A 27,158-nucleotide genomic window follows, 5' to 3' on the forward strand; every position below is an offset into this window, starting at 1 on the left:
TGAGGCGCAGAATACAAAGTACATTGAATTAATACAAAAAAGTGAATGCACTCGATGTACAGATGATGTAGGCATTAACCTCCTTTAGTTACAGTTTCATAAAAAATACTGTGCTGATGGATGGTTTTACTTATTTTGAAGTAATATTCAGAAGATTTTTAAATTTTAAAAACATTTTTTTACAGTCTCTTCTATTGTAAAAAATATTGAACAACTATTAATGAGCATTATTCAGATTTTTTTCTAGCACTTTCTAGCTTGTAAATTTTCTGTCTTTTTTCCTCAAATAAGTGTAGCTTGTTCCCTTTCTCTGAAAAACATGTAATGTGACGTGTCCATCAGGCATCTTCTAATAAAGAATCTTGTGGCTAGAGTGGGCAGTTTACTACAGCTGTTGAGTTAGCTGCTGCTTACTGTTTATTCTGCTTTAACTTACATCAGTTTAATTAATGTATGATTTGGATTCAGTCCAAGCCTGTCACTCATGTACAAATCTAATCAGCAGCAAACCAGGCAACCTCCCGCAGTTCCATGTGCAGTAACAGTTTGCAATAGCAAATATTTGCATTGATAGGGATGGTTTATCCATATAAAAACAAACTAAGTTTTCAATGTATAGTACTTAGGCAGACTGTTATGGATCAACAAATATTAGGCTAGACTATATCCTGCCTTATGCAGGAGGGACTGGTAGCAAAAAATTGCCTCCCCCTCACTGAAAGGGCCCTGCAAGATGCTAACCCCCCATAAGAAGGGCTGAGGACTCAATTTTTACCAAGTTAAAGGGAAGTGAAAATATCCAAGTTCCTTTCAGAATTCTTAACAGCTCAATATAATCAAATGCCAGAAACACGAGGGTTATTTCAGGCAAACAAAGATGTAAGCATAGTGGTCCCACAAGAAACAATGTCACAACCTAACCTGAACCACTAAGATGAAGAGGGTATTTTGCATATTCCCAAAAGTTTCCCATGTCCTGCCCCTCCTGAACGCTGTTGCTTATAACCTTCTTAATTCACTGTAGGCCAGATATATCAAATAGCAACCCTTTATAAAAACTGACTTCGAAATCACTATCTACGTGGTTTCAAAATGTAGTAAAATATTGGTCACAGGTTACAATTAATTTCCAACTGAAATTATGGGAGCTTTCACTTTGGAATAAAGACTTTGTTGGTGTTTTAAATGCCCTATCTAGGCAAAAAAACCCCAAAACAAAATAAACAGATTAGCAAAGTTACATTTTTCAAGTGTGTCCCCCTTCCTTCCAGCATTTGGATGTGTCCTTGATGTTATTAACATGCTGGAATTTTTTACACTAATTGACTTACACAAAGAGAGTGGATGCTAAAAAAAGTACAGTGTTTTTCCATAGAAATCTATGCTACTGAAGTTTCTACAGAAGTTTCTGCTGCTTGTTGAATGACATTCAATGAAGCTTCACCTGTTTATTTTTAATAGCAGCAACTATATTAAAGCAACTTTATTCACAACAATAAAATTATTAATATTTTCAGTATTTCTTCAAATTTTAGTTAGGTTATTACTAACAAGTATCCTTGATATGTACTAAACTTGTTAGAGGTTCTTCACAAAAATAACCACGGATTATATTCCCAAGGGTAGCCAGAAGTAGCGAATTCTTGCTGAAGAACCCAGGGAGGGGACCACTGGTCCAGACCTTCCCAGGTTCAGAGAGCAGGACACCCACCTGTCACACCACAAAAGTTATAGGCCAGCTCTGAGGCTAAATAGTAACAGGATTGTTACTAATAGGCTGTGCGATTTATGGGCAGACTCCAGTAATCCCAAAAGGACGGACAGCATTTTCTTGCAGGTACTGCTGTGCTGCAGTAGGTGTGTTGTAGGCTTATTATTGAAGGTCATCTCCAGTTAAGCAAAGATGATAGGATAAATTCATCAAAAGCTATAAGGTTTTTATTTATTTTAAAGCTGAGATCTATACAACCAAAGTATAGAGGTACACACACCTGATCTGGTGATGCAAAACTGCATCAGTTGTGAACAGACTCAATGCCCTTGTGGCCTAACACCGAAAATAACTGGAGGCAAACAGAAAATGCTCGTTATCCAAATATATTTCCTAGGCAGTCTGTCTCTTTAGACAGTGCCTCATTCCGTCTTCATAGATAAAGGTTTTCAAAGGCGAAACAAGCAATCCTCAACGTTCAAATAAATACTCTATAAACATCCCTCACACCCCAGGGAAACTCTTGGCCTGCGGTACCACCACTGTCAGTTCGTGGATTTCGAGGTAACGAAGAGGCGAAGGCAAAGCGCAGCTTTTTATCGCACGGGTTGGGTTCAGCAGCCCTTCCAACCACCAAGCTGCCAGCTACTACCCGCTTTCACGGCCTCTCCTCCTCTTGAGGCCCAGTTCCGCCTCCTCGGACGGATGCACCTCCCACAACCACCGCGGCGGCTCTCTCTCCCTCCCTGGCTCCCCGGACGGCCGCTGCCCCGCCCCTCATCCCCTCACGGCACCACCGGCCCTGCCCACCCCGGCCCTGGCAGAGAAGAGCCGCCTCACAGCTGCGGGCGCCAGCCACGCACGCCCTGGCCGCCGAAGCCGCCTCAGCCCCCTCCCTTCTCCCGCCCTCCCGGCCGTGCTGACGGGGGTTGTAGTTGGGCGTCGCCGCCCCAGGACTACCGCTCCCAGGGAGCAGCGGGCGGGCCCTGTCAGGTGGCGGCCAACATGGCTTCCCCGTGCCCGCCGGGGCCGCAGCCCGCTGCCGCGCGGGGCTGCTGAGCGCTTTCGGGGCGGTGGCAATACCGGTACCGGTACCATCATGCAGAAGATCAAATCGCTGATGACCCGTCAGGTGAGGAGCTCGGGTCGGGAGGGCAGCGAGGTCCCACCGCAGGGAGGGTCCCGGGAACCCTGATGGAGGCGGGCATCGCCCTCAGCCCTGTTTGTGAGGAGTGGGAAGTCCTGGTGTGCTTTCCTCTTGCTACTCATGCATCGAGGTGGTGGTTTGTTGTTTTTGGTTGGGTTTTTTTTTTTTGTGTCTTTAAACGAAGAACTGGAAGAAAGCATAGGTGCCGGCACGTAGTTTTTGCGGTAACAGACAGATTTCCCTGTAAAGATGCCCTGAGTGGTCTGTGCCAGTTTTCTTGTCTCATGTACAGTTCTGGAGCGCTGGGCCGTGGGAGCTTTGTCTGAAGGATGGGAAGGAAGAGGAGACTGTGGGAGTGCCGGGGAGTGTTTGGGTGGGGTCATTCTGAATGTGTGCTAGGCTACTGGATGTGTTTCTGTTAGCCCTTCTCTTCGTACCAGTTGTCTCCAGGATTATGTAGATCTAGTCTATATTGGGACCATTAAAGAACTGTATGAGAAAAACATTTGGGTCACGCCCATACATGAAGCGTCTCTAAAATGAAGCCTGTTTGCCCTTGTGTCTAAATTTGAGAACTTAAAAAGTTACTTGAGTCACCTACTGCACCAGATATTATAGATATATAAAGTAATAGGAAAGTCAGAAACTGAACTTTTTTTTTTTTTTCTTTTTTTTTCTTTTTTTTTCTCAGCTATGTCCTCAGAGTTGTGATGCTTAGGTGGGAGAGAGGGCTTAAAAATGGACACTGGCATGGAAGCTTAGTTTCCAAAATAAAGTTCCATTCCCCTTCATTGTCAGGGTAAAGAGTTTTCAGCTTGACTAAAAGGAGTTGTTCCCATGATTGCCCAGTGGGGAAATGTTGTGGTCTGAAAATGATGTGACTTCCAGAGGTTTCAACCTTTGGACGGAATAAGTACTATTTGATAAGTGAAAGTTTTTAACAGTTTATGAAGACAAGCTGTTGGTACTTCAGATTTTTGAGAGGATGTGTGGAAGATTTCATGTGAAGTATAAAAAGCTGCAGCAGTTGCTTTAGTTGTTTGTTACCTTGAATTTCCAGTGCACAGAGGTGAGTCACCTTTGCTGGTGGTAACTGGAAATGATATTCAAGGAGATCTGAGAAAACCAAAAAATGAAGAAGTTTTGCATCCTAGGAAGATGAAACAGTAGTAAAATGTAGTAGGTACCTCAAAAGTGATGAACTTGTAAGACATTTCATCATTTTCAAAGGATAAATACAAACTTTTCTCATCATAAACTCACATAGGAATTGCATATGTCCTTTTGTTTCAAATAAAGTGTAGGCAAACAGGGCCTGAAAGGAACTTGGAAACAGTACTGTTGGCATCAGCTGCAAGAGTAGGAGGGAAGTCTGCCTGAAACCTGTGGCTCATGTGAGCACCCTGAAGTCTCAAGGGAAGTTAAGAGTCAGAACCAGATCTGAAATGTCAATGTTTGGACCCACCTCTGCCTAGGGAGATGGCAGAAAATGGGCTAAGCAGCATATTCTGTAGTATTGTGTGTTGAATATTCAGCAAACACATACTCAGCTGGATAATTGATGCTTCCTGTACAAAGCTTCAGTCTACTAGAATATGTTCTATTTATGTGTTTTTAAAATTAATAATTATATAAAGTAGCTAATGTGAATTCTGCATCTTTAGTGGTTTTCTTTTTCAGTCCTAATAGTATTATATGGTAAATAGACAAATATGCCATCAAGAAAAATAATTTAATTTTGCTGCAGAGTAGGTGGCACTTAACTTGAATTCAGTTCTCTAATTTCATTAAACCATTAAGTTAATGAAAGAAAGTATTTTATAGTTTTTGAACACATGCATTTTAAAATACAAAATAACATCTGGAAGTTGACAGGAAGGTGTAAATGAACTGCATGAAGGGAATGTTAAAGATATATATTGCAGCATAAATTTGGAAATGTATAGAGGCTTGAGGAGCATAATTTATATGCCAATAGTCTTGCTTTGATTTTTATGGGATAAGGTCTTAGCTTTCCCATCTCATGTCAGTGTAATTTAGTAAAGGACTTGTAGGTGTATGTTCAACAACAGGTAAGACTTGTGTGGTTTGATTGTAAGATATACAAAGTATATCAATTAACTGAGTATTTAAATTCTTTTAAAGGGTCTAAGAAGTCCTCAAGAGAGTGTCAATGACCTCAGTCCAATTGAAAGCTTTCGGATTCCTACTAAGGTATGATACACAGTCCATCCACTCACACTCCTGTCATTTTTAGTTTTCTATCTTGTAGTTAGGTGACACTTGTTAGTGTTTGGTTGGTTGTTTTTTTTTTAAACACTTAGTTTGTTATTGCTTTTTGCTGGCCTCACTACTAAAATTATGACAGCTGACTCTTGTCTCACAGATCATGCTGAATAGTTGGGTGTGAAGGAATAATTGTCACAATATTTGACTGTTCCTTATACCCTGATGATTTGAGTGGATGATTCACAAGACTTGCTATGGGTATTGTTAATTATTTTTTTCCTAATTTGGACTTTGCCTTTAACCACGGAACTATTTAAGATACTGGTTTAAATTTACAATAGTTTTTAAGACCCAAAATAATAAAACCCCTGGTGGTTGTTTATCTCTTTTTAAGTACTGTGTAATATATTGCCTGTGCTGAGGCAGATCAGGAAGTCACTAGTACTGTATATTTAAAAATTAAGCAATAGTCTCTGAATTGGAACATAATACTCTGTTAAGCAGGGGCAAATTTATTGATTTCAGAGAGTGAAAGTATTAAATTGCAGCCATGTTCAAAAAGCAGTCTCATCTCCATGGCTTAGATTTCAAAATTGCAGATTCCTGACACCCACTGAGCATCCAGTTTCAAACTCTCTTTTTTGCCAAGTTGGCTGTCCATGGAAAAGTAGATGTGGGTATCTCAGCTCAACTTCTGTTCTTCAGTAGTTATATGTCTGGTAAGCCTATACCTCATATCAATAACAGTGGGAAAACAATTACCTGTCAATAATTTGTAATTTCTTCATACATTCTTGTCAAATATTTGTACTGTGAAAACATTATCTGCATGTGTTCTGCAAACAGAATCTTTTTTATCTTTTATCTTGTATCTTTTTTTATCGTTTTATCTTTTATGAATTCTGTGCCTGAAAAGACAAGATTGCGTCAACATTAGAACTTGTCACCTAATTATTTTTTTTAAAAGCTGATGAAATTAGGGCATTATTCTTTTATGTGCCACAGAATAAGACTTTAATATTTTTTCAGTCTTCTATTATGTTTTTTTTCCTTACGAAATGTTTTAGGTCAGTGGTTCTCAAAATTCAGAGTTGCTTATATTGCCTTTTTCCTTCTCAAACAAATTCTTACCACGTTGCATGACTATGTGATTAAATGAAAACATAAGACCTTAAGAACCTTGAGTTAAAATTACCATGCCATTTATCATAGTAACTTCCATCTCTTTACTTTAGGAGGAAGGATTTATATTCTCATGCTTCCTTAACTTTGTGAAAACCCTTATGGTAGGATTTTTACTTTTCAAATGGTGAGATGCAGGATGAAGCACTGTAATGTGTCCCCTGTCACTGCAAGCATGGATTTGGATACTCTTTATTGAAAACAGGAGTTTTTTGGGGTAGGTAGGGAGGGAGAGATAGTGTCTGCTTTTGTAACTGTCAAGGAAATTAGGTTTCAGTATTGCACAGAAGTTGAAAGTCATTGAACTTTTTCTCTGTGTGCCCAAGTTGGCAGTATGAGCCTATATTACAACAGAAAGTAAAATAACTTTTCTGGTGGACTTGCGTTCCTGTGATGGAAACAAACTGAATTTGTTTCAATTTGTACACAGATGGAGTACAGGTGAAAGAGACCTGGGGGTCCTGGTAGACAAGAAGGTGACCATGAGCCAGCAATGTGCCCTTGTGGCCAAGAAGGCCAATGGCATCCTGGGGTGCATTAGAAAGGGTGTGGCTAGTAGGTCAAGAGAGGTTCTCCTCCCCCTCTATTCTGCATTGGTGAGGCCGCACCTGGAGTATTGTGTCCAGTTCTGGGCCCCTCAGTTCAAGAAGGACAGGGAAGTGCTTGAAAGAGTCCAGCGCAGAGCTACTAAGATGATTAAGGGAGTGGAACATCTCCCTTATGAGGAAAGGATGAGGGAGCTGGGTCTCTTTAGTTTGGAGAAAAGGAGACTGAGGGGTGACCTCATCAATGTTTTCAAATGTGTAAGGGGTGAGTGTCAGGGAGATGGAGTTAGGCTTTTCTCAGTGGTGACCAGTGATAGGACAAGGGGTAATGGGTGTAAATTGGAGCATAGGAGGTTCAAGTTGAATATCCGGAAAAATTTTTTTACTGTAAGGGTGACAGAGCCCTGGAACAGGCTGCCCAGGGGGGTTGTGGAGTCTCCTTCACTGGAGACATTCAAAACCCGCCTGGACACGTTCCTATGCGATGTACTCTAGGGGGCCCTGCTCTGGCAGGGGGGGTTGGACTAGATGATCTTTCGAGGTCCTTTCCAACCTCTAGGATTCTATGATTCTATGATTCCGAGATCCAGAAGTATTTGTTTTGAACTGAAGCTGTCTTCAGTGCCATGGCAATGTACTGATGTCACAAATCAAAATTATGTTATAATTGTAGGCTCAAGCAGCTTTGCCAGGTATAATCTAGTGCCCCTCAATAATGATTTTGTAATAGTGAACAAGTTTGGTAAAGGGAATTCACTTCAAAATGTGCAGATGTTTGAAGGCAACAAGTAAAAGCTTCATGCTATTGCAGAGGGCCATTTGAAAGCATGTTGCTCTCTGCTGCAACATTTTAAGAACTCGGTTTTGTTTGTATCTTGAATAACAAAAACCTCAAGGTCACCAGCCAAATACTGTTTTGATGATAGAATTGTTATCTCACACTTCTTCATTCAAAGTGGTATCTCCAGGTTGATTTAGGATAAGTGTATCTGAAGGTTTCAAAAGCTGAGTTAAAGCTACAGAGAGTTATACAGAATGAGGGGCTGTGGAGCCAGCATGAATTGCTGGAAAGAGTACAAGCTGCTGATAGACAATGCTAACTCTAGGGACAAAACCGTGTTTTTGAAATGAGGAACTGTCACACTGTTTTGGAGGTCAAATGGAAAATCTGGAGCACAGAAAGAAGAATATGTTGATATTGCATTCCCCGAGGGGAAGACCACAAGCTTATTCTGGGTCCTGTTATCTGAAAGTGTTAATTTGCTGATCAGTGGCTTGTTGACAAGCATGTTAAAGTGATGACTATGCTCCTCAATTTTTTATTTTTAAACAATGAAATAATTTGGCACATGGCTATTTTACAGAATATATCTGAGTGTACTCACAATAACCAGTACTCCGCTAAGTTCTGCAACTTGAAATATTTCAGTTTGTTTCCATCACAGGAAGGCAAGTCCACCAGCAAACTTATTTTACTTTCTGTTGTAATATAGGCTCACACTGCCAATTTGGGCACACAGAATAAAAAGCATATAATATTTTAAGTCTGTGATCTAGCCTACAGGTAAGGCAAATCTGAACTGCAGGACAGATTTTCTACCAAAGAAAGTTGTCTGCAGAGGGATTGCCTATTTTTTTTGATTGAAATGCCTTACTTCATCTGTGTGCCTTGATCACCTGAGGGAATTATAATTCTTTTTGAACCATTCTGTTATTGTCAGCTTTGTTGTCTCCCAAGCTGATAACAGGTTTGTTTAGTAAATTCTGTTCACAAAAGGGATAGGTATTTTGTACATCTGAATTCAAGTGTGTGGGTTTAATAATGAGTTGATTTTGAATTAGGTTATGTTTATCTTGAAGATAATCAGCTCATACGAAGTATACAGATACTAATTGACTTTGTGGGTCATGGTAGTAAACAACACTGGAAGTTTATTTTTAAATGCTTTTCTTACAGATAGAGAAGTGTGGCTTGCTCAGTCTGTGTGGGTTCTATTTCCCCAACAATAGCTGAGTGCTTTTCAGGAGTCCATTAAGCAGTGGTGTGACTAATAGCTTTTTGATGGATCAGGCTTTGTTGTTCTCTCCAGGAGAGAGGAGAAATGTTTTCATAGTGTGATGTTTGTTTTGGTAGAGCAAAGGTAGAGAAGGTTCTGGGCATTTCATGAGAAATGTAAGGGAATATCACAAACTTCTCTATGGGATTGTCTTCCCTATCTGTGGATTAGCTAGGGGTAGGGGAAGAAATTTTCAGGTGAGTTTATAGATGTAGCTATATTATGAAATGTATATCATACATATATATATTTATATACATAAAATATCAATATTAAATTTTTTTAATGTATTATTTATTTCATGGTGGTAGGATGCTGCAATGTATTTGCTCATTGAATCTGTTGAGCAGGGCTCTTATCCTGGTGCTTAGGATTAGCTTTTAATATAGGTGTAGCCAAGTTCAGAATGGAGGGATATAAATTGATAGCATGTTTACTAGTGTGGCTCTACCTCATGACAGGGAGAGGGAGGCTGTGTCCTTTTGGCCTCTGGCATAGTCTCTGTAGAGGTGTATTGGCTATTTCTGACCTTCAGCTTCTAATTAGGTTGGAAACTTTCCAGTTTTTTTGTTGGTTTGGTTTTTTGTTTTGTTTTTTTGTTTGTTTGTTGGTTTGGTTTGGTTTTTTCCCCTCTGAGTAGCATCAATTAGCTTTTTGCAGTGCTTCTGAAGTATTTTGGTTCACATTGACTGGAGTGGAGAAGATGTTTGCTTCAACTCTCTGCCAGTAATTCTTCATTTAACCGAGCAATGTAAGTTTTGTGGTTACAAGCAGTGTAGAATACAAGGAGAGCAGGTGTGTGATGCACTAGGAAGTAGCTAGGTAAGTCATCTAAAACTTGCTGAACTGCATTTCAGATAAGACTGCAATTAAGTTACTCTTCTGAAATTTATTTCAAGAATTTTGCCACAGGCTCCTAGACCTGTAAACTTCTATTTCCATAGAACAGGAAGACAAAATTATGTGAGAAGCGTATGGACACAAACACTGCATTTTATTTAGTAATGGCTTCTGCAAGTACACAAAGCTGTCAGGCAAATACGATTTTTTTTTTTCCCCCTTTCTCTCCCCAGAAACTGTCTTTCACTGCTTTCACTGATCTGTTTATGTGGCATTATGAAATCACAGAGTGTTAGGGGTTGGAAGGGACCTTGGGAGATAATTAAATCCAACTCCCATGACAGCAGAACCCCATCTAGTGTAGGTCACGCAGGAATGAATCCAGGAAGGTTTTGAATGTCTCCAGAGAAGGGGACTCCACAACCTCACTGGGCAGCCTGTTCCAGTGTTTTGTCCCCCTCACAGTGAAAAAGCTTTTTCTTATTTTTGCACAGGACCTCTGGTGCTTTGACTTACATCCATTACCCCTTGTCCTGCCATTGGTCATTACTGAGAAGAGCCTGGCTCCATCCTCCTGACACTCACCCTTTACGTATTTGTAAACACTGAACTGAGGGACCCAGAACTGGACACAATATTCTGGAGGTGGCCTCACTAGGGGAGAGTAGAAGGGAGGAGAAGTTCTCTTGACCTACTTACCACTCCCCTTCTAATGCACCCCAGGATGCCATTGACCTTCTTGGCCACAAGGGCACATTGCTGGCTCATGCTTATCCTTCTGTCCATTTGAACTCCTAGGTCCCTCTCCTCTGTCCTGCTCTCTAACAGGTCATTCCCCAACCTGTACTGGTACCTGGGGTTGTTCTTTCCCAGGTGTGAGACTCTACACAACGCCCTTGTTGTAACACATACCAACTCTCCAGCCTGTCTAGGTCCCTCTGAATGGCAGCATGGCCTTCTGGGGTGTCAGCCAGTCTTCCCAGCTTTGTGTCATTGGCAAACTTGCTGACAATACACTCTGTCCCATCATCAAGGTAATTGTTAAAGATGTTGTTAACAGGACTGGACCCAGCACTGATCCCTGGAGGACTCCACTAGATCTGGACTCTGCACCATTGGTCACCACTCTTTGGGCTCTACTGCATAGCTGGTTCTTAATCTGTCTCACTGCCCATTCTTCTATTCCACATTTCCTGAGATTGCTCAAGAGGGTGTTATGGGAGACTGTGTCAAAGGCCTTGCTAAGGTTAAGATAGATTACATCTACTGGTCTCCCTGCATCTACCCATTCAGTTACATCAGAGAAGGTTATCAGATTAGTCAAGCATTATTTCTCCTTGGAAAATCCATGCTGACTACTCCTGATAACTTTCTTCTCTGCCATATGCTTAGAGATGACCTCCAGAAAAAGCTACTCCATCATTTTTCCAGGGATGGAGGTGGGGCTGCCTGGTCTGTAACTGCCTGGATTGGCCTTCTTGCCCTTTCTGAAGATTGGTGTGACACTGGCTTTCCTCCAGTCCTCAGGCACCTCTCCTGTTGGCCATGATCTCTCAAAATGAGGGAGAGCAGCAGGGTGATAACATCAGAAGCTCTCTCAACACTGTTGAGTGTGTCCCATCAGGACCCATGGCCCCGTGTATATTCAGTTTACATAACTAATCTCTAACCCAGTCTTCATTGACTAGGGTGAGTCTTCCCTCCTCCAGGCTTTCTCTCTTATATCCAAGGTCTGGAGTTCATAAAGACTGAAGCAAAGAAGGTATTAAGCAACTCTGCTGTCTCTGCATCCTCTGTTATCAGGGCTCCCATTTCAATTAGCAGTGGGACTGCATTTTCCCTGTTCTTCCTTTTACTACTGATATATTTGAACAAAGTTCAAATTTCCTTTTACTTCCTTTGCTCATTTTAGTTCTAAAAGGGCTTTGGCCTTTTTTGTTGCCTTCCTACATTCTCTGACAACATCCCTATAGTTCTTCTAAGTGACAAGTCCCTTCTTCCATGAGCTGTAATTTTATTTTTTCCATGAGACTTTCTTCAGAAGCTCCTTGTTGATCCATGCGGGTCTCTTCCCACCTCTACCTGATTTTTTACTAAAAGAAATGCACCTATCTTGAGCTTGAAGAAAGTGATACTTAAAAACTGACCAACTTTCTTGGGGTCCCTTTTCCATAGTCTTAGCCCATGGAATTCCTGCAAGTAGATACTTAAAGAGTACAAAATCAGTCCTGCAGATGTCCAGGATTGCAATCTTATATATTGCCCTTCTTCTTCCTTAGTTGTAAAACACTAAACTCCACCATGTCATAATTACTGTTACCCAGGCTGTTCCCAACCTTAATGTCTCCAACCAGACCTTCTTTATTTGTTAATACAAGGTCCAGCAGTGCACCTCTCCTCATTGCTGCTTAAGATTGCACTAATCATAACCTGAAAGGAAGAATGTTTGACAGGATAAAATGTCTTTCCATGCAAGTATGATCCAAAGTACGGGGAAAAAAAAATTGCACATTTGGCACCACAAGTGAGGCAAGTTTTAAGTTGGAGGTCTAGTCTCCCACAGAAGAAAACTTGGAAAAAATGTGTAGCCCATGAAACAGCATCTTAGATTGCTGTGTTGGCCCCATTATTACTTGAAGGTTCGTACTGAAGGTGTGTGCCCTTAGCCTGGGCAAGTGAGTTGAAATTAGTACTTTCAGGTCCACCTTGCCAATGTGTTGCTCTTATGAGTAGTTTAGCCTTGAGCATGTCAGTTATTTGAAACTAGCAGAGCATGATAGACTGGAAGCTGTAGTTTATCAAAGCATAAAGTCTGGCGGCACGTGGTGTAATTTACATGGGAACTTAAGTTTATCCTGGAGAGTTATTCTCATTAGACTGTTTTTTTTTGAAAGAATAAATAAAGAAAAGATAAAACCATGTGCATTTAATAAATATTTTCCTAGGTACAGTTTGGGCAGGAAACACTGAGATCAGTCATTCTTCTGAGAGAGGACATAATAGCTTTTTAGTAATTTTCCGAACCACATCAACGACAGCTTTATTTCTGTGCTGAAAACTGTGGTCATTTACAAAGACAGAAAAGTCATTGACTATGTTTCATTGAAATTCTAGTACTGTAAACAACCCTCCCGACTTATTACCATGTGCCTCTAACTTCAGAATATGTGTCCACCATGGATTTCTTAAGACATCTTCAGGGGGTGTCAGTCACCACAGGTGTATGGTATTGACATATTATTTCACTAATATGACAAGATATCAATAATCTAGAAATTCGAACAATCCTGAAGATTTCTTCCTGTATTTAGGTTTTGTTTGGTTTTTTGTTTGGTTTGTTTTTTTTTTTTTCTTTAAAGAAACAATGCTGCAGAAACTTTTTGCCAAAAATCAGGTGATAAATTAGATGATTCCATCTGCAGTGGTTCAGTAGACAAATTAGGCCAACTGTGTTCCCTGTCTTGGATAATTTTTAATTTTAATTTCATATAGCTATAACCATACAGAATCACAGAATGTTAGGGATTGGAAGGGACCTCTGGAGATCACCCTGCCACAGCAAATTCCTCAATATGCTGTAAGATGTTTAAGCCAATTTATAGAGGATGGACGTACAGCACAAAGCTGCCATTTGTTGGGGAGTTCAAAGGAAAATGAAGTTTTGTTTGTTTTAAAGGACAGGCATATGTATGGTTAGAGAACAGCTTCAATATTTTATAGATGAAATTATTGCAAGAATAGGGTGCCACTGAATTTGAATTGTGTATCATCTGCCAATCCATGCACCCTCATGTGATGGTAACTTCAAAATGATAGATTAAGAAGTTGAAAAAACTCTAAAGTGGCTGTTTTTCAAGGATTTTTTCATTCTCATCCCTCACAACCTGCTCTCCTCTCCTTTTTCTCATGCTCTTAGTAAAGCAGAAATTTAAGGTGGAAAGGTGTGGATTGTGTGGCTGGAGCTGAAGGGATGTTTCTGCTTGCCTGGACTCTTGCCTGTCTTCTCCCTGCCAGCTTCTTGCAATCTTGTGCCAGTACCATCTCCCATCAGTGCCACAGCTCACCCAGCCTTTGCCTTTGAGCAAGGTGCTGTTGTGGCTTAGGGCGTCATGAACGTGTGCTCAGCAAGAACAGGACTGTGCTCAAAACAGTTGAAACAGTTTGTCTGAAGAGCAGCATCGTTTTGCTGTTGTTCTTTACTGTTGTTACAGTGTTATTTACATCTATGATTTTCTTATTGCTCTCAAGTCTGTTGCTGCATCCCTCCCTCCATGCCTTCCCCGGCTCAGCCTGCTGCCGGGTGCCTGTGTTGGGGAGGGGGTTGCTGCTCCCACCCCTCCATGCGAGGCGGCTTTCTTCATTCTCCAGCCGCCGCCGGGAAGCCGTGGTAGTGGCAGGGCCTGGATCGGGTGTTTTCAGGCGGTTCCTTTGCGCAGATCCGAGGCTCTTGAGGCCTCAGGAGGCCGAAGGAGGTGGCTCCTCGGCGGCTTTTCTCCGGGTTACCAACTCTGCCCCGTTCCGCCTCCACGCCGCCTCCCACCTGCAGCTTCGCCCGCGCTCCAGCTGGTGGCGCCCGAGCACCGCCCGGAGGCAGCGGTGGGGCGGGGATCCAGGGCCGGGGGGCCGGGTCTGGGTCTGGGCTGGGGACTTGGCCCTGGGCTGGCGGCGTCCCGGCCGCCCTCTCCTCTGGCCTTAACTGTGCCTACTCATGTCACCGAGGACGTCCCACCGCTCAGGATCGCGAAATCCGCTTGAAATCCGGTTTTCTATGTAGCGAAGCCATTGATTTTTGCCCCCCTTTTAATTTTTTTTTTTTTTTTTTTTTTTTTTTTTTTTTTTTTGTGTGTGTGTGTGCGTGCTGCTTTTTCCTGAAAGAGGTTTATAGGAGAGCAGCATCTCCTTTTCTGATGCTCTTCCAAACTGTTCACTCATCACCCTTTGGCTGCCTCTAATTGTGTAGAGAATCAGCACCTTACCTTGTATTTAAAATATTACTTTGTCTCATTATTTGTAAGCCTTAGCTCAACTGATGTACTAAACATACTAGTTAGTGGTTGTCTGGTCAGTTAATCTTAAGTGATGCCTCTAGCTGGTGAAAAAAGCTTGAGCTCTTGATGTTGAAAATAACACCTTTTTCAGCTTTAACAACTCAGTGTTGTTGGGTGGCTTGGGATCTTTAAAGGATGCTTCAGTTCATTGGATGGCTTCACCAGGGTTAAGTTCCAATAGGGAGCAATTTGTTTTATGTTGATTTTTGGTGAAAGAATATCCTAGCAATTCTCACCTTTGAGTCTCTGATTAGGGATTTTTGTTACTTCAGTGGGAAAAGCCTTTTAGGAGAGGGTTGTTGGTTTTCCAGGGGAGATCACAAGAGTGAGGAAAGGAGTGCTCACTACTTGAATGTTGGCTTTCAGAAAGCTGACACCACATCTATACTTAGGCCACCCTGCTGGTTAAAGAAAAATCTAAAATCTGAAAATTTTGTGTAAGGAAGGCAGATCTGTTACTTTTTTGCCTTCAAAAAATTGAAGTTTTGAACAGTTCGCCTTTTATTAAAATGAATTCTGAAGTCTGAATTAAGAAGGTAAAACATTTGTAGTGCCACTCTCTACATTATGTTTACAAAGATGATTCTTCTGGTTTTAAAAATGGAGGTTTTATATGTCATGTTTCTGAGTCTTTGGGTTTTTTTTTTTTTTTTTTTTCTGGAGAAATAGCGTGGCAATTTATTTCAGTTTGTTATGAGAATTTCTGAATTCAAAAGGAGAAAGCTGTGAACCCACCATGCATTTATGTCATAACTATATTGATGAAGTGTTTACGTGACCTGCAACATTGAAGTCTGCACTATCTTTTAAAAGTCTTAAATATCTTGCTGTTTGTAATGGGCAGAACAAGCCACAGGGTACTACCTTTCTGTTCTTTGCCATTGTAATGTTGTAATGCCTTTTGAAAAATACTTGTTTTGGTAAAACATTGTTCTTGTTAGCTTGTTATATTACATAATGGAAATCCTTTTTTGTTCTGTGAAGGAGGAGCTCAGAGAACTACGTGAGGAGCCAACTGATCCTCAAGCTCAGCAAGAAATAATTAACAGCATTGAGGAAGTTTATTTTTCCAATGATTCCTTTGATATTGTGAAGTATGAGTTAGAGGTAAGTTGCCTTCTTATAAGTATAGTAACATATAAAAAAGGGTCAAAAGTATGCTGACTTCAATAAGCTATTTTTCACTTTGTTTCTTATATCTTGCATTAATGCAAAATTGTACCCTCACACCTTGTCTTGCGGTTGTGTGGAGCTTTTAGCCTATAATACTGGTATGAAGTCTCTTTTTTATGCGGTAGGATTAATAACAGTCGTGCTAATAGGTGCTTCCTAATTTAAACTACTGTGAAAAAGCCAAAATAGTTGCAGAAAAAAAATCCATTCTCACGGAATTTAATTTGTTGTTTATGTGCAGAGGCTTCCTCCAGTACTTAATCTTCAAGAACTGGAAGAGTACAGAGACAAATTAAAACAACAGCAAGCTGCTGTAAGTAAAGTTGTTTCCTCTGTACCCTCAGGCATTTTGTTGTATTGTCTCTTAAGTATAGCCAGAAGTGTATTTGAAAAGGTTTAGTTTTCTTAAACACATTAGGTATTAAGCATTAATATTGTATTATGTGCTTTATAGTGGAAATTAATATCAATAAATCATATAATAATGTGAAATCACAGAAGTAAATCTTGGTGAAAGGTATTGTAACAAGTGAAAGGTGTACTATTTCTTTAGAAAATTGATTTTCTGAACGTTCAGCTTTTCATATGTATTACAAGAAAAGTTATACTGAGCATAGTGCTGAATAGTGCGTTACTTGTTTTGAGTATCTTTTTTTTTTATTTTTTTTGGGGGGGGGGATTTCTGGCAACATGAAACATAAAATGTTTTAAAAACTCTTTCCTTTGAGTTGCCATTTTATTTTTCATTTTCCAATTTGATAATTGTCCAGGAGAGTTTCTACTGAATACCGGTACAGAGTTACTATATAATAAAACAAACAAAATGTAACGATGAGTAATAAGTATAATTTGCTGGTGGGAAATAGGGGTTGAAGCCTCTGAAAGGTACTTGTTAAATTGCAGACTTTTATTTTCCATTTATACATTAATTATTGTTTCATTGCTCTTTTAAAGATGGATAATGTGGTACAGAAACAAATGTATTTACTGTGGAAATTGGAGAGCATCTGCAAGTACAATAACTAATAATTCTAATTCATGTCTTTAAATGAATTAAAGGTACAGAAGGAGAATGTTGCTTTGTTAACAGTACATAGAGAACAAGTTTCTTCTGCCTAATATTGGTTTTCCCAGAATAAGTATATGAAATTCAGGAAGGTATTAATGAGAAGCTGAGCAAATGAATATTTCATGTTTCTCACCAAGAGGTATAAGGAGAGAAGCTGGAAATGGGTGGTGGTTTGTTGTGTTGTGTTTTGTCAGGCTGTTATCTATAGCTGATATAGGAATTTAGAAGAGTAATTTAGAGAATTCCAGCTTCCATTTTTCTTTACTATTAAGCACTCAAATGGGGGTGAATTATAGGTGGTAGAGCTTTGATCTTCTTCCTGACTGTTACCATCTACTTTAACACAGCTCATCTTGGTTATGCCTTTGGTTTTGGGGTTAGTATAGACTCCATATTTTGTTTAGTTTTCACAAAATCATCAAGGTTGGAAAAAACCAACCAAGGCTGGAAAAGTATCCAAGTGTCAATTGTCAACTTTTCCATTACATTTTCCATTCCATTGGGTGGATTCCAACTCACTCAAGACTTCTTCAATATGTATATCATAACAGCTTTAATTTGTCTAACGATCTTGTACAGACAACTTGAATTAGAAGTCTTTTTAGTTTTATGGCTGTTTGGCTTAATTACAATTAGTATATTGATATCCTCAGCTGTTCTTTTTTTCCTCAGGAGCTGATACACCTGGTGTGATTAGGAAAGAGAAAATTGTTTCTGAGAAAATTGTTTGGTTCTCTCAAAGAACTTACTGTTCATTGCAGCCACATTCATTGCTAGCAGTTAAATTGTGGATTCCAAAGTTAAGAATTAAAAAATAAATCAAAATGCCAAAAGGAGTTGAACAATTTGGAAGTGAATGAAAGTAACTTGGATAATATTGCTCATTGGAAAGAGTGAAAAGATAACAGCCTCAGAGCTCAGAAAAGCAGTATCACTAAATTCAAGGAAATCACAATGACAATGACAAAATGGCAATGTTGAGGTCGTTACTAGTCAGGGGTAACTGAAAGCAATGTAAAAACTGAAAATTAAACACATCTTTTATTCATGTGTACTGCTTGTTGAATGAATTCCATTAACAGTGAAGAATGAAACCATGAGATTTGTACTGGGATAGTGTGTGACTAGCAGGTATATCCCAGTCCTAAAGTTTTTACAGGTACAGGCCTACCTGGGAAGAACAGGTTGTAAAAGGAAGGTGAATGTTTCCCAGGATATAGACTGTTCAGTTAAGAAAACTTCTATAAAGCCCCAATGTCATGTAGGCTTGTGTAGCCTGGTAATATCCTTTTCTGCCCAACCCTGCTTTGGAGTGGTTCTCTTGCTGTCCTGCAGAAGAAAGCTTTCGTACTTACAGAACATCTAAGAGGTTTTAAAAGAATTCTGTGATTCTGGCCATCTTTTAATATGGCAGGAGGAAAGCAGAGACAGATTTATGTCCCTTGTCCAGGTTGCCAGCTGATAATACTGGAGTGCTCTGACAACCATTTGTGTGCAGATGCTCTCCAAGGGGATGGGAGCTGACTTGATGGAACCATTTTAAGTTTGTTACAGGAATGCTGACCGAAGATCCCAGCTTCATGCTAAGTCTGACTAAGCAGTCAAGTACATAAAAATCTCATCTACCATTCCCAGTAGTGCATTGTGGGCTGGCTGACTGTCATAGCCAGTTTTGTTTTATTTTTGTTTCTAGGAGTATTATACCCCAAGAAGAATATAGAGGAATACTGATAAATTCTTTGAAATATTTGAAACTGTTTTTTCTTAAATGTTTGTAGTCCCTGATGAAAAACAAATCAAAACAAAATGCACTGTTCTCAAGCTTGTGTTTTTATGACTGTTACTGTTGGATTTATTTCATTTTTCTTAAGGGTTTGTTTGCGCACAAGAGACTGATGAAGATAACAATGCCCATTTTAAAATTCAGTTTAGACAGCAGCTCTCAGTACTGGTAGTTGAGACAAATTGAGAAAATTTTAAAATATCCATGTTCTTTGTACTAAAAAGGGCTATAATGTGCACAGAGTGAATATTCATTTTGGCACAGTATCGGTCTGAAAGGTAGGTATTCTTAGGGCTTTCTTAGATCTCCATGGTAGATTGTTAATTTAAATTTGTACTCTAGCAGTAGCATAAGCAAAATGTAACCAATTGTAGTCTTCCATATTGTTTCTGTTTTCCGTTGTAGCATGTTCTTTAACAAGGAGAAATCTAAGGGATTGAATTTAAAAATGTCTGCTAATTCTTAGATGGAATTGTGAACATTTTTCTTACCTAGTTTCTTAGGAAAGCTGATTCTCAGATTGTAATTTTCTAGGATTTTTTTACCTTGTTACATATTAATAAATTTGAAAACTGCAGAATTAAGTGATACAGCATCACAAACTTGTAGAACTTTATTTAATATAGGGATGGCCCTCTTAATCAGAATTGCTACGTTTCACATATATAATATGTGAATACCTTTCTTTTTAGGTATCTAAGAAAGTTGCAGACTTGATTCTTGAAAAACAGCCTGCATATGTTGAGGTAAGACAACTAACAGTGACTTCTTAAGAATAAACTACTCCATTCTGTGTGGCTATAATGCCAGCTATTTCATTGGGGATTAAATCTAGCAATTTGTTAGTAGAGATGCTAGAGCCTGGTTGGAAATAGCTGTCTGTGTATGCTAAACCTATATCTGTAAAGTGAAAAGAGACAAGGGGCTACTGAGCTCTAGGGTGTTGGGATGATGAAGGCTTCAGCATATGACCATTTTAGGAAGGATTTTTAAAAACATGTATTCATAGCCTTGACTAATACCTGTAATGGACTGGAACAAGTGCCTCTGTTTAGGAACAGTTTCAGTTCTTTTTCTGTAAGAAGATATAGCAATGACCTTTCATAAAAGAGCACTTAACCAGAAACCTGCCACTAATCTCAGGTAGTTGTGAGAGAAAACATCTAAGGGAAGACTGAGCTGGAAATAGAGCCTCAGCATGTCAATGATCTCTGAGAACAAAACAAAGTAAAACTGCTTTAATAGCTTGCAGCAGAGTATTCACCAAATCACAATATTACCATGGTTGGTAAAGAGTTCAAGATCATGGAGAAAATGTGAGGGAATCATGGTGTGCACCTCATTCCTAGTATGAAGTAGTGGTCTAACATACATTACTGTGGGTTGAGACAGGCATGGCACAGACACAAGGCAAGATTTGTGACTTTCCCTTCCCCTTAGAAGGAAAGGCATACTTTAGGAACAACCAATGGGTGAAAAATTGTCTTTGAGAAGGGACAAATGTGTTCAGCCCTAAATGCTGGATGGAAGATTCCATCTCTGGGGACCTTTGGGCTGCACTCCCTATCCGTGCCTCTCCATCTATTCATGTGCAAAGGACAGATTTTACAGAATCTTTCTAAGAGGCAGAACATGGAATGGAGCTGGTCCTTATCATATGTATTTCCTTGTGTAAAAAGGAACAATGGCCTTTTGAAATTTGCTAAGTGCATTACTGAGAAGTAGTTATTGAGGAAAGTAATTTATTTTGGTTTCTCAAGATGTTATGCATAATGGCAACTAAGCTGTAACTGTTCCAAAAGGATCATTGCTAACATAAAGGAGGAAGTAGTTTTGGTGAAAGATGCAGCTCAGTAGTGGGTCAGAATTGAATTACTTGTATATTTGTCTACTGACCAGAAGCTGAACTTAAACTGAATTAAAGTTTAAAATTTTTTCTGCCTCTCTTCATAATTATATGAGTTTTCAAAGTGAAACTCTTCCTTCTTCCCATTCCTATGGAAAACACTTAAAACATTTTGGAATTATAAGCAGTATTTTGAAGAAAAATGTTTTGGGTTTTTTTTTGTTTTTTTTTTTTTTTTCTTTAGTGTGGGGAAAGCATTCACTTTTCTGAAGTGTTGTTCCCAACAAAAGATATCATAATAGGCATGTTAATTTATATATTTAAGAAAATATTTAGTTTGTGGTAGGCACTTCACAAAGTAAAAATCAATCTAAATTCAGGTCACCTGTGTTGAAGAATTTTCAGCTGAAATTCAGCAGGATACCATTAATGTTCATTAGGAAGTGACATCTATTCAATTGGTGGAACACAAGTGCTTCCAAACAAGACAGTGCTGTGTGAACCATGTTTTTCTTAAATGAAATTTAATATTTATGCTGCTGCTGCTGAAGCTTTGATTTTTCTTCTGTGTTGCACTAATGGCATAGAGATTCTTAGGCTAAAATGTAGAGGGTCCCACTGCGATGAAAATCAATTTCAAATCTCTTTCTTCAAAAGAGAACTGCATTTTAAAAGGTAGTTTATATTAATGTTACTTTCCAGTGCTTAGCATATATAAAATTATGAAACAAATCATAAGTAAAGTAACTGTACAAAGTCATTGTAACATCTCAAGAGAAACCTAGTAATCACTTGTCTTTCCTGCTGTTTAGCACATCTTTAATTTGTGTATTTATTTAACCTGTTGTCTTTCTGTAGGAACTTGAACGTGTTACATCGTTGCAGGCTGGCCTTCAGTTAGCAGCTGTTATTTGTACTAATGGAAGAAGGTATCTTGCTTAAATAACGGCATAGATTGAAAGTGGGAAAAAGTTTTTCAGAAGAAATCTGTAAACCCAGGCAGTTTGTTTGCAGACAGCATTTCCTGTTTCTGTGCTAATGGAATTAGCAATAATACTCTAAGATACTGAAACAGATACCAGCTGCTTTCTCTCTCGCAGCAAGAACTATAAGTTCTCTTTTCATTTGGGAACTCTCTTCAAAACAGGAACCTTTTGAGATACACCACTGATGCACAGACAAGTTCTGCAGAAGGGAAAATGCACCTTTGTAGTAGTCTGTGTTGGTATGATCTCAATTTTTGCATTTCCCTAACAATGCTGCTGTTCTTGGTGTTCAGAATGTATTTTGATGGATGTTAGAATTTATTAGCAATAAATTTTAGTTTACAAATTGTCAAAGATTGTTAATTTTGAACTCTTGCAGACACTTGAATATAGCAAAGGAAGGCTTCACACAAACTAGTTTGGGGCTTCTAGCAAATCAAAGGAAACGACAGTTGCTTATTGGACTGCTAAAGTCTCTGAGAACAATAAAAACACTGGTAGGTACAGTTGCTTTTATTCACCTGCAAAATATTTTTATTATTTTTTCGGTACTTATCACTGTTTGTTTTTTTGTTTGTTTTGTTTAGCAAAGAACTGATGTGCGTTTGAGTGAGATGTTGGAGGTAAGTCCCTGCCAGATTGCTACAATTTGAAGCTATTGTAAGTCTACTTTTGTCAGTCATCTTAATTTTGTCCCTTCTTTTCTTCCTCTTGCAAACAGGCTGTGGGTGTGTGCATGTGGATAAATTATATATATATTTTTTGTAAATGTCACAAGAAATATTTCATATCAAATTAGATAACCCCTGTGCCAGAGAGGGGGTGTCTTCTGTCAGATACTCAGTTCTGCCTTTAGAACTGGGCACTGAGGCTTGAGTTAGTTCAGTAAGAGTGATATGGACTGCTGCTTCCCTCCCTACCATCAACCTACAGTTTTACTCTGTCCTTAGCTTGATATTTGGAAGAAAAATGAAAGTGAGATTTAGCTGATTGGTTATTTACTGTGCCTGGATAAAGCACTTCTGCCCCCTACTTAGTATATTATTTGTAAGTGTTGTAGCTTCTGTCCTTACTCATTGGACTTCATTTTTATTAGTCAGTTATAGTCATGCTATGCAGGCCATGACACTGAAAATTCTTGTGATACAGTATGTGTACTGCCTGAAAATGTATGTACTGCACAGAGCAAAAATAAGATCTTGTCTTATGGTGATTAATTGTGTGGAAGACAGCCTCAGGACTTTATTGACAACTATATTTTAATAGTAGTATAAATAGTAGTGTAACAATTTTAACTTGCTAATTTGCCAAGGTAATACTAGATGGAATGTCATGATGATAATTCTTCATTGCTAATTTGGAAATTTGAGTCTTAGTAACTTTTAAGTTAACCCTGTCTCAGCACATTTTCTTATTCTTTACCTAGCAAGAGTGTATTAATTACAGGCCACAGGAGCATTGCCCTCTGCTTAGTAAGCCCTGTATAATGATCACCTTTTAATTTTTTTGCTGTATTTTATTGCCAGGAAGTCAGTTCTTTGCTGTCTACTGGTAGGAGTTCTGTTGAGAGAGAGATCTGGGCATTGCATTAACACACAGACCCTAATGCCTGGTTATCATAATTTGCCAGGGATTTTTAAATGTAAAGGGCTAGAGGGGCCCTAAGCAGAGTTTCAGAACTATACTCAGTGTCTGCTTCAAAGAAAGTATCCCAGATAGCGGCCAATTCTTTATGCCAAAAAGTAGCTTGGAATATGCAGGAAAGCTATTAGTAGTCATTCACAAAAGAACATTTAGATAAGGGATCCCAATTTAAAAAAGAGCAGACATAAAGCTATAGTAGCTTACGGGGGTGAGCTGCACCTGGAGTATATTAGTAATATATGCCGTGCAAGCAGGCTTTCATATTAGAGCTTTGTAAGACTTAATGGAGCACATACCAGGTTTCCAATGGAGAAAGAAAGATGCAAAGAGCTGTAAATGCAGCAATCATTTTAGACCAATGTAGTGTTCTGTTTTCATCTAATGGATAATGCGGGGGTTTTGTGTGTGTGTGTTTTAGCTAAACTTGATCTGCATTAGAATGCTGCTGTTAAAATGAATTTCATTTCAGAAACTCCACTATGGTAATAGCCAAATATAAATTGCCCATGTGTTTTTACTCTTCAATCAATGACTTTGACATTCCAGTAACAGCTTTGCATTTGGGTTCTCTGAAGCATGTAATATAGCTAATGTAATTAGGACAAAAAAAGGAAGCTCTTGTCTATTAAAGAAGGTTTTTCTTCTTCCAAGAGTCTTTCTGTTCTCACATCTAATAGAATAAAAAATAGTAGCTATACTAAGACAATGCTCCTGTTTTGTTGGCAAGAACTTGGGGTTTTACATTTGTGTGCGGATGTTTTGGTTTTGTCCTGGCATCTTCATCTACTTTCTGATTGATCTGTCAACCTATTGAATCTTCTTCCAATAAATTAGAACAGTTTTTCCATATTCTTTTTCTAAAGTTTGTTCTTTTTGTCTTGGTGCTTTGTGTGAGGCAGTTGCCTATACATTAATTTCTAACTTAATAGAATGTGTTAAATAAAATGGCATTTATTTGAGAGTAATGGAGTGTCTTGCTTGTGTCTGTTTAGTTTTTTTAAACTATGGCAATAGCCTGCCAGTGCAAGTTTACCTTTTTTCTTGTTTATGAATATATCATATTGTATTAACAAAGGTTTGAAAGTTAACTGGGAAGATTTTAGTTGTTTTGTAATAAAAACTTTGTTTTGTGTGGAAGCATAAGGAAACAAGACAAGATCATATGTATTAGGTAATGTAATACATAGTATTTTCAGATGTTGCTAAGATCTTATCTAATTCTAAACTGCTTGCACATTAAGTCTGCCATAGAGTCTCACTCATTTCCTTTAACTTTACTATAGTTGTGAGAGGCAAAATATTTTGTTCTTAAAGTTTAAGCGTGCAAACAAAAATGGGTGTTGCAGTTTGCTTCAAAAGCCAGATTATCTTTCCATTGTGTTTTATCCAAAGGAAGAGGACTATCCAGGAGCTATTCAGCTGTGCTTGGAATGCCAGAAAGCTGCCAGCACTTTCAAACACTACAGTTGTATAAGGTAAGGTGATATTGTGCAGGTTTCAGCTTCTGTATGATTTTATTTGTAAATAGTATGAAACGGTGTTCATTAATTCTCATTCTCTAAAGCAGCTTTGATTGAAATTTCATTTTCTGCTTAAAAAAGTCAAATGGAAGTATTTATAAAAGCATAAGCATCCTCAGTAGTTTCTCCCCTACCACTACCAACCAGTCTTCACAATCGTAACGCTAAGCAATCCATATGTGAACTTTGTAACTGTTATATTATTTTGGTAGGTAAATTAATCCTACACAATTGAATTATAACTGCACTACAACCTGCAGCCTAGAGATACTTGAGCTAATTTTTCAATAAGCATATTTATTTTCTAGAATTAAATTACATACAGAAAGATGGATCATGGAGGTGAACTTCCCCTGATTCTTGACAAAGAAATTGGGAAGTGCAGAGCTTTGTGCTTTCATGGAGTATATGTTTTTAAAACCAAAACTAGTGTGAATATCTACGGTTCCTGGCTTAGGAAGACTTGGTGTTTCTATTGCTTTTTAGAAATTAAAAAACCAAACAAAAGAATTGGTTAAACATTACATTCAAAGTCAAAATAGATATGACAATAAAGGAGTAAAATGAAGTGCATTTTGATGTTTTGTCCATGAAGAAGATCATTAGATGAATTAGACTTTCTTTCTGTGTTAATTTTAATTAGAACCTTCAAACAGCATCAGAATTTTACCAGCAAATTGATCTCCTGATAGAATTCCCTCTGACTTACAAGGGCCAAAATCTGTGAAAACACATGCTTTGTCTCCCTCTGTCTACTAAATATATACTTTATTCCAAATTCAGAGTTACTACCCATAATCTTCAATTTCTGCTGTTGAGGTATAGTTGTTTCAGGTTCTGAAGGCACACCAGAAAGTGTATGAAGTTAGAAACTGTACCTGGAAATTGTACCCCTCTATGTTCTGAAGCCAGGTTACAAAGCTGCTTTTTTCTTTCTTTTTAGTTACATAAAACTTCTGTGTGGAATAAATTGTACAGGCAGCAGTTGCCTACATAGTTGGAATTTTTAGTCCCTTCCTTATGTAGCAGTGAATGAAAGCTATTCTTTATTTCCTTAAATGAGAAAAAATGGCTGTGATTTCCTTCTGTCCTTGACAATTTAGTCGTTGAGAAGCAAGATGACTCCTGAACAGCTTTTGCTCTGCTTGACTATACCTTCTGCAGAAAGATAGGTCTTGCAGTCTTCCATACCCATGTCTTGTGTATACTGTTCAGGGAGCTCCCCTTAGTATTTATTGCTCTTTCAGATGCTCTGATTTATTCTGGGTATCTCCTGCCTTTTCTCCTTTTGAAGAAATCAGTAGTATTTATTCAGCTTGAACAGACAGCTTGGTTTCTGAGTCTTACAGTGGTCATCTGTAAAATCTTGCTCGTTTGAGATCAGATTAAATTACAGTTTCTTTGGCTTAAATTCTGTTTTGTGTAAATGGCATGAAAGTTTCTGTTTAATGTTGAACCACTCCAAGCTTTTATTGGAGCATCATAGCTACACTATGTCCAGTATAGCAGACTTGGGGACTTAAACTAACAGTTTAGTTTTTGCTGTGTGGAATATTTACCTGGAAAATCATACTATTTTCAATCTGATAGCATGCTGACAAGGTACATGACAAAGAGCTGTGAGGATTTACTTTGTTGTTGCACTCAACAGGATATCCTTGCATCCAAGTAGACAGTTTCTAGAAACAAAGGATGGCAAAAAAAAAACCCACAACCAAAATCAACCAAGCCATCAGTGCTTCTTTACTCTTGGGGTTTTTGAGCTGTTCTAGTTTGCATTGTGAGAACAGAAAGATATTTCAGCTGTAAATCCCAGACTCAGAGCATTCATTTTAGTCTCTGTGTACTGTTTTGGTTGCAGAAGTCTGAGAGAATATGTACTATATGGAATTCTGCCTCACTAGTGGGGAGTTGGTGTAAACAAAAAAGTAGATATTTTGCATTTATTTTTGGGACTGCTGTACAAAACAGTCAAGTAAACAGGCACAGGCTAGCATTTTTAACATGTTTATATGAGGTATTACCTCTGTGTTATACTACAAAATTTTCACAGATTCCTTTTGGTTGCTTGTTGTCCACGTGACAAGAATCATTCTTCACATTTTTCTGTCTAGATTGTGGAAGGGATTGGGTGTAGCTCTTAAATAGAAGGGGATTTAAACCTCTCTATGAAGCATTTTTATTTATTTATTTTGGGCTATACATAATTTGAAGAGTCAAGCACTTCAGATTCCCTACTGATATCTTTGATTTTAAGAGTGACTGGTTATCCCCTTTTGAAATAATAGGCTGGAAGTTTGTTATTTTTGTTCTCCATCATAGTCTTCCTAGTGAATGTTTTCATTAAGTGATTAATTTTTGTTTAAAAATATAAAAAG

General features: G+C 38.6%; 1 protein-coding gene across 2 annotated transcripts in view; it reads left to right on the top strand.

The window, feature by feature from the left end:
• The first annotated feature begins 2,485 nt into the window (after positions 1–2,485).
• The window catches only part of VPS50 (VPS50 subunit of EARP/GARPII complex), a 72,745-nt gene continuing 48,072 nt past the window's right edge, over positions 2,486–27,158 (top strand). The window contains exons 1-9 of one of the 2 annotated variants that reach the window (XM_071735239.1): positions 2,486–2,843; positions 5,004–5,072; positions 15,744–15,866; positions 16,174–16,245; positions 19,477–19,530; positions 21,489–21,559; positions 21,996–22,113; positions 22,204–22,239; positions 24,653–24,735. In XM_071735239.1, coding sequence (XP_071591340.1) covers positions 2,811–2,843; positions 5,004–5,072; positions 15,744–15,866; positions 16,174–16,245; positions 19,477–19,530; positions 21,489–21,559; positions 21,996–22,113; positions 22,204–22,239; positions 24,653–24,735 — 659 coding nt within the window. In that variant the 5' untranslated portion in view covers positions 2,486–2,810. The remainder of the gene's footprint in view (positions 2,844–5,003; positions 5,073–15,743; positions 15,867–16,173; positions 16,246–19,476; positions 19,531–21,488; positions 21,560–21,995; positions 22,114–22,203; positions 22,240–24,652; positions 24,736–27,158) is intronic. The other variant, XM_071735240.1, reaches the window with a different exon arrangement.

Source organism: Heliangelus exortis, chromosome 2, assembly GCF_036169615.1.
Source record: "Heliangelus exortis chromosome 2, bHelExo1.hap1, whole genome shotgun sequence".
NCBI classification, from domain to species: Eukaryota; Metazoa; Chordata; class Aves; order Apodiformes; family Trochilidae; genus Heliangelus; species Heliangelus exortis.